General features: G+C 45.0%; 1 protein-coding gene across 1 annotated transcript in view; it reads left to right on the top strand.

Annotated features, from left to right (window-relative positions):
- Positions 1 to 1,292: 1,292 nt before the first annotated feature.
- Positions 1,293 to 7,890, top strand: part of LOC122930670 (OX-2 membrane glycoprotein-like) — a 31,385-nt gene continuing 24,787 nt past the window's right edge. Inside the window, exon 1 of the mRNA XM_044284198.1 lies at positions 1,293 to 1,341. Within this exon, the coding sequence (XP_044140133.1) occupies positions 1,296 to 1,341 (46 nt within the window). The 5' untranslated portion in view covers positions 1,293 to 1,295. The remainder of the gene's footprint in view (positions 1,342 to 7,890) is intronic.

Raw genomic sequence — 7,890 nt, 5'->3', positions numbered from 1 at the left:
GGCACAATCAGTGCTCCCATGGAATTTGAAGGCATTACTACACACTAAATATGCGGCTATACCCTCTTCAGTTAGAACCAGTTTACTAGCGAAAGATACCATAGCTGCTTGGAAAGGGACCCGTAAAATATTTGACCTACCTTTCATGCTCTCACAATACATGAGCATTTAGGGCCACCCAGAATTCCCGGTAGGGTTAGAATCAGGGGTGTAGCTAAAGGCTCATGGACCCTGGTGCAAGAATTCAACTTGGGCCCCCCTTTCCTCATTACTTTGTGGCCAGGGGCAGGGAAGCAGATAGCCTTCGTGCTGCCTGAAGCAAAAGTTGAAACGGCGCCCCCCCCATGCCAAATTCTTGACCTAACCCTTTCCCTCCAGCCAGAGGTGTAATTTGACCTGCATTCACTTTCTATAATACTGGTGTCTTCTTATGCGGCACAAGGGTCTTTGGGCCCCCTCAGGCTCCTGGGCCTGGTAGCGACTGCACCCCCTATAGCTACACCCCTGGTTAGAATCTAAACACTTTGTGAGATGGGCTGCGGGCATTAACCGTTGAGACCTCCAACGATCTTGAGACTGGAGGTCCTGTTCCTTTGATGTGATGGAGCAGCAGGTCAAGCACCCTGATTCTTCATTAATTTTCATTGGGTCTCCAGCTCTCCCATAGAGAATAAATAGAGTGGAAGGGCACACGCCCCACCCACCACTCCATCACATCGGGGAAACGGGACCCCTATTCTGAAGGATCTGTGGGGGTCCAGGAATCAGCGATCTGTTCGTTATCTTCTAAACTTGGCACAACCCCTTTAAATGCCATGTACCAATATCAATGAATATGTCAGAAAAAGTGTAGATGGGGCATGAATATATTTTTGCTGCCATCACTAGGTATGATGACACCCTGAACAAACTTTTCAGGTCACTCACCCCTGCCCAGGACATATATTCTATAGATAACATGGCTGTATAAGCATCTTCCTTCCAGGTCACACTTCAGTTCACACCACCTTGTGTAATACACTAAATATGCTGCTACCAGGTGTTTTTGGTATTTAACAGGATAATTTAAAGTTCTCTACACACAGTAGCCAAAATGTACTAATGTCACTGTGTATAGGTCTCCTTATAAAATTTGGTGCATTTTTTGCACAATTTGCAGAATGTAGTTTTAGAAAAAGCTATTACCTAGATACGAAGGGGGATTGTGAAAGCGAGAAAACCCAGATGACGTAACAATCTTCGTCATGTTTAGAGTGTAGTTATACAGTCAACTTCCCCATTTACTTCACACCAACATGAAGTTTCTCGTCTTACTTACCCTCCTTTGGAGCTCTGTAGAAGGTGAGTCTCACTGTTATGGGGGTTCTGTAGCCGCCACTTTTAAGAGGTCTTGTGACTTTCACTGCTATAGGATACTGTGGCTTTTACAATTTTGGGGTACTATGGCTTTTACTGTTATGAGGTCATTTGGCTGTCACTGTTATAGGACACTGTGACTGTCGCTGTTATTGGGGTACAGTTATTGTAAATGTTATGGAGCACTGTGGCTGTCGCTGTTATTGGGGTACAGTTATTGTAAATGTTATGGAGCACTGTGGCTGTCGCTGTTATTGGGGTACAGTTATTGTAAATGTTATGGAGCACTGTGGCTGTCGCTGTTATTGGGGTACAGTTATTGTAAATGTTATGGAGCACTGTGGCTGTCGCTGTTATTGGGGTACAGTTATTGTAAATGTTATGGAGCACTGTGGCTGTCGCTGTTATTGGGGTACAGTTATTGTAAATGTTATGGAGCACTGTGGCTGTCGCTGTTATTGGGGTATAGTTATTGTAAATGTTATGGGGCACTGTGGCTGTCGCTGTTATTGGGGTACAGTTGTTGTAAATGTTATGGAGCACTGTGGTTGTCACTGTTATGGGGCACTGTGGCTGTCGCTGTTATTGGGGTATAGTTATTGTAAATGTTATGGAGCACTGTGGCTGTCGCTGTTATTGGGGTACAGTTGTTGTAAATGTTATGGAGCACTGTGGCTGTCGCTGTTATTGGGGTACAGTTATTGTAAATGTTATGGAGCACTGTGGCTGTCGCTGTTATTGGGGTACAGTTGTTGTAAATGTTATGGAGCACTGTGGCTGTCGCTGTTATTGGGGTACAGTTGTTGTAAATGTTATGGAGCACTGTGGCTGTCGCTGTTATTGGGGTACAGTTATTGTAAATGTTATGGAGCACTGTGGCTGTCGCTGTTATTGGGGTACAGTTGTTGTAAATGTTATGGAGCACTGTGGTTGTCACTGTTATGGGGCACTGTGGCTGTCGCTGTTATTGGGGTATAGTTATTGTAAATGTTATGGAGCACTGTGGCTGTCGCTGTTATTGGGGTACAGTTGTTGTAAATGTTATGGAGCACTGTGGCTGTCGCTGTTATTGGGGTACAGTTATTGTAAATGTTATGGAGCACTGTGGCTGTCGCTGTTATTGGGGTACAGTTGTTGTAAATGTTATGGAGCACTGTGGCTGTCGCTGTTATTGGGGTACAGTTGTTGTAAATGTTATGGAGCACTGTGGCTGTCGCTGTTATTGGGGTACAGTTATTGTAAATGTTATGGAGCACTGTGGCTGTCGCTGTTATTGGGGTATAGTTATTGTAAATGTTATGGAGCACTGTGGCTGTCGCTGTTATTGGGGTATAGTTATTGTAAATGTTATGGAGCACTGTGGCTGTCGCTGTTATTGGGGTATAGTTATTGTAAATGTTATGGAGCACTGTGGCTGTCGCTGTTATTGGGGTACAGTTATTGTAAATGTTATGGAGCACTGTGGCTGTCGCTGTTATTGGGGCACTGTGGCTGTCGCTGTTATTGGGGTATAGTTGTTGTAAATGTTATGGAGTACTGTTGTTGTCTCTGTTATGGGGCACTGTGGCTGTCGCTGTTATTGGGGTACAGTTGTAAATGTTATGGGGCACTGTGGCTGACACTGTTATGGGGCACAGTTATTGTAAATGTTATGGAGCACTGTGGCTGTCACTGTTATTGGGGTACTGTGGCTGTCACTGTTATTGGGGTACAGTTGTTGTAAATGTTATGGAGCACTGTGGCTGTCGCTGTTTTTGGGGTACTGTGGCTGTCACTGTTATTGGGGTACTGTGGCTGTCACTGTTATTGGGGTATAGTTGTTGTAAATGTTATGGACCACTGTTGTTGTCACTGTTATGGGGCACTGTGGCTGTCGCTGTTATTGGGGTACAGTTGTTGTAAATGTTATGGACCACTGTGGCTGTCGCTGTTATTGGGGTACAGTTGTTCTAAATGTTATGGAGTACTGTGGCTGTCGCTGTTATTGGGGTACAGTTGTTGTAAATGTTATGGAGTACTGTGGCTGTCGCTGTTATTGGGGTACAGTTGTTGTAAATGTTATGGGGCACTGTGGCTGTCCCTTTTATTGGGGTACAGTTGTTGTAAATGTTATGGGGCACTGTGGCTGTCACTGTTATTGGGGTACAGTTGTTGTAAATGTTATGGACCACTGTGGTTGTCACTGTTATGGGGCACTGTGGCTGTCGCTGTTATGGGGGTATACTGTTGTTGTAAATGTTATGGGGCACTGTGGTTGTCACTGTTATTGGGGTACTGTAATTGTCACTGTTATTGGGGTACTGTGGCTGTCACTGTTATTGGGGTACTATGGCTGTCACTGTTATTGGGGTACTGTGGTTGTCACTGTTATTTGGGTACTGTGGTTGTCACTGTTATTGGGGCACTGTGGCTGTCGCTGTTATTGGGGTACAGTTGTTGTAAATGTTATGGGGCACTGTGGCTGTCGCTGTTATTGGGGTACAGTTGTTGTAAATGTTATGGAGTACTGTGGCTGTCGCTGTTATTGGGGTACAGTTGTTGTAAATGTTATGGGGCACTGTGGCTGTCCCTTTTATTGGGGTACAGTTGTTGTAAATGTTATGGGGCACTGTGGCTGTCCCTTTTATTGGGGTACAGTTGTTGTAAATGTTATGGAGCACTGTGGCTGTCGCTGTTATTGGGGTACAGTTGTTGTAAATGTTATGGAGTACTGTGGCTGTCGCTGTTATTGGGGTACAGTTGTTGTAAATGTTATGGGGCACTGTGGCTGTCGCTGTTATTGGGGTACAGTTGTTGTAAATGTTATGGACCACTGTGGCTGTCACTGTTATGGGGCACTGTGGCTGTCGCTGTTATTGGGGTATAGTTGTTGTAAATGTTATGGGGCACTGTGGCTGTCGCTGTTATTGGGGTACAGTTGTTGTAAATGTTATGGACCACTGTGGCTGTCGCTGTTATGGGGGTATACTGTTGTTGTAAATGTTATGGACCACTGTGGTTGTCACTGTTATGGGGCACTGTGGCTGTCGCTGTTATTGGGGTATAGTTGTTGTAAATGTTATGGACCACTGTGGCTGTCGCTGTTATGGGGGTATACTGTTGTTGTAAATGTTATGGACCACTGTGGTTGTCACTGTTATGGGGCACTGTGGCTGTCGCTGTTATTGGAGTACAGTTGTTGTAAATGTTATGGACCACTGTGGCTGTCGCTGTTATGGGGGGTATACTGTTGTTGTAAATGTTATGGGGTACTGTGGCTGTCACTGTTATTGGGGTACTGTAATTGTCACTGTTATTGGGGTATAGTTGTTGTAAATGTTATGGGGCACTGTGGCTGTCGCTGTTATTGGGGTACAGTTGTTGTAAATGTTATGGACCACTGTGGCTGTCGCTGTTATTCGGGTACAGTTGTTGTAAATGTTATGGAGTACTGTGGCTGTCGCTGTTATTGGGGTACAGTTGTTGTAAATGTTATGGGGCACTGTGGCTGTCCCTTTTATTGGGGTACAGTTGTTGTAAATGTTATGGGGCACTGTGGCTGTCGCTGTTATTGGGGTACTGTGGCTGTCACTGTTATGGGGCACTGTGGCTGTCGCTGTTATTGGGGTATAGTTGTTGTAAATGTTATGGACCACTGTGGCTGTCACTGTTATTGGAGTACAGTTGTTGTAAATGTTATGGACCACTGTGGCTGTCGCTGTTATGGGGGGTATACTGTTGTTGTAAATGTTATGGGGTACTGTGGCTGTCACTGTTAATGGGGTACTGTAATTGTCACTGTTATTGGGGTACTGTGGCTGTCACTGTTATTGGGGTACTGTGGCTGTCACTGTTATTGGGGTACTGTGGTTGTCACTGTTATTGGGGTACTGTGGTTGTCACTGTTATTGGGGCACTGTGGCTTTCGCTGTTATTGGGGTACAGTTGTTGTAAATGTTATGGAGCACTGTGGTTGTCACTGTTATGGGGCACTGTGGCTGTCGCTGTTATTGGGGTATAGTTGTTGTAAATGTTATGGACCACTGTGGTTGTCACTGTTATTGGGGTACTGTGGTTGTCACTGTTATTGGGGTACTGTAGCTGTCACTGTTATGGGGCACTGTGGCTGTCACTGTTATGGGGTACTGTGGTTGTAAATGTTATGGGGTACTGTGGCTGCCACAATTATCGGGGTACTATGGCCGTTACTGTTATGAGGTCTTTTGGCTGTCACTGTTATGGGGTAATTTGGCTGCCGCTGTTACAGGTGTGCTGTGGCTCAAGTTGTCACTGTTGGATGTCCAGAGTCATAATAACTATTTGAAAAATAGCATTGTCCCAAGGGGTCTACGTATTCATTTTCTACCAATCCAGGTTTTCTGAATAAATGGGAACAAGAGGCTAGGAATAGTTCCTTGCGTCTGATGCATCTGCTATTAGATGAGGAGAAAAACACATTAGAAATTTTGAACATCAATCCTTTTCCCAGGAAGCAGATTTCCCCAACAAAGAAAAACAGTTACAAAATACATTGGAAAAATGTCAATATCATCTCAAAGAAAGTAAACATCGGCAATTTGTGAGGGATCTGTCGGATTTCTGAAAGAATTGGATTTATACATCTCTGCCGCATAAAAGGGATAATAAAAAGAGCAATACTGACCAGTCATCTACTGAAACTGACTTTTCAGTCTAAGATAAAGAAACCAGTGTGAAATTAAATAAAAGCCCGAATAGGGGTGGAGACTATAGAGGTCGATTGAGGTGGGCCACTAGGGGCCTTGATCAAAGTTTTTTAGGACAGACCAACCAGGCTCCAATTTATTCCCTACGCAGTTGCAATCAATCACAACCGAATTGATTTCGGGCCCACAGGTGATTAACATCTCAAAACGACCCTTGAGTAACATTGAGATTAGGGTCCTCGAGTTAGGACTATCATTTGTACCCACACCTAGTTTTGATAGGTTCAATAGCATTAAGGATCTTCATTTATTCATACAAAAATTAAGATGGCATAAACATTTCAGACACATAGATAGACGTTGATGTCTTGAACTAGGCATCCCATTGGAGATACTTGGGGACATACAAACACTCTATGGTCTGGAGGCCGAAGGTAATAAAATACAGGAATAAGGCCCCTTTACAAATCTTAAACTAAAAAGCAACAAAATGCCCCCTACCACGGGGTAAGTCTCATGTATTTTGGTATTCCTCAACATGGTTTCCGAGGACTTGGAAACATTAAAACCCCCTACAGGGTTCTCTAACTGCTCTTCTGACATGACCGCCGCTGTTTCCTCCCTAGAAAAAGATTTTAATATTGTCATAAAACCATCCGACAAAGGGGGAAACACGGTGGTCATGGACATAGAGCAGTATAGAGATATGTGTGAAAATATTCTCAAAGATACTGAGACATATGAGATCCTACAAAAAGATCAAAATTAATCTTTCAGAAAGGACCTCAAAATCATTCTAGATGAGGCATTTGTGAGATTGTGGATAAACTCTGCCTGTAAATGTTTATGTTTAAATTGTATTGAAGCTGTCATTTGGCATTCCGGGCACTAGAGGCCACTGTTTTGCAGCACAGTCAGCACACTCTGGGATCTGCATATGCAAAGCAGATGATGACTCATGCTAGCTGTTTCTGAAAACCAGGAAGTGCTGATCTGACATGGTGGAAGCAATGTTCTTTGAGAGACTGAATCCGATTCCATCCTGGCTTGCGGATGTCCGGGAGTGAATGGACACGCAGAGGAAGGAGATTAGCTGTTGTCCCCTTACTGGGTCCGGCTCTTTGAAAGAGAGATTGCTCCAGAAAGACAGTGTACAGCATGTGGGCAGAAGTCTTATTATCAAGCAAGGCCGCACGGTTGCTGAGAGGTTGGTGGCCATCCCGGGTAAGCAGCATCCTCAGGCCCAGAACGGACGCAGGCCAGTACACCTGGTTACTGATTGTATTCTACTGTGTGGCGCCTGAAGTAACAAAGACTAGCCTAGGCCTTACTGTACTGGACTGCGGTGCAGTATTTGACTTGCAGGCTCTGCTGCGTCCGCCACCGGCTAGGTGTGTCCTCTTTAGCGGCACAAAACGACTTGCAGGCTCTGCTGTGTGCGTCATCGGGCTAGGCCTGCCCTCGGACAGGGACGGTGACTGTGGGCCTGGGGTATAACTTAGTCTGTATACTTATATTGTTGTGTTTTCACTATTGTTAAAGTAAAGTTTCTGTTCTTGCATATATAGCTGGTGTCAGTGTCGCTTTTCTTGTCTGTGACTTCGCTGTATCCTGGGAAGCCCACCCCGGTATACGGCTTACAACTTGGCGTAGTCGGCAGGATACAGCGACCGTTATGAACAGGAACGTGGCCCCAACAATATAGCTACCCCAGTAGGATACATCCCTGTAGGGGCACTGCTGCATCATCTGCCAAAGTATGACGGTAGAAACATGACATTGCAGGACTGGACTGAAACGGTGCGAAGTGCGGTTAAAATGTGTAACCTGACCCCCGAACTGCGGGCCAAGGTTGCGTTGGGAGCCCTAG

The sequence above is a fragment of the Bufo gargarizans genome, chromosome 3 (genome assembly GCF_014858855.1).
Source record: "Bufo gargarizans isolate SCDJY-AF-19 chromosome 3, ASM1485885v1, whole genome shotgun sequence".
Taxonomy (NCBI): Eukaryota; Metazoa; Chordata; class Amphibia; order Anura; family Bufonidae; genus Bufo; species Bufo gargarizans.
The sequence above is the reverse complement of the archived record's forward strand: the minus strand, read 5'-3'. Positions and strand labels throughout refer to the sequence as shown.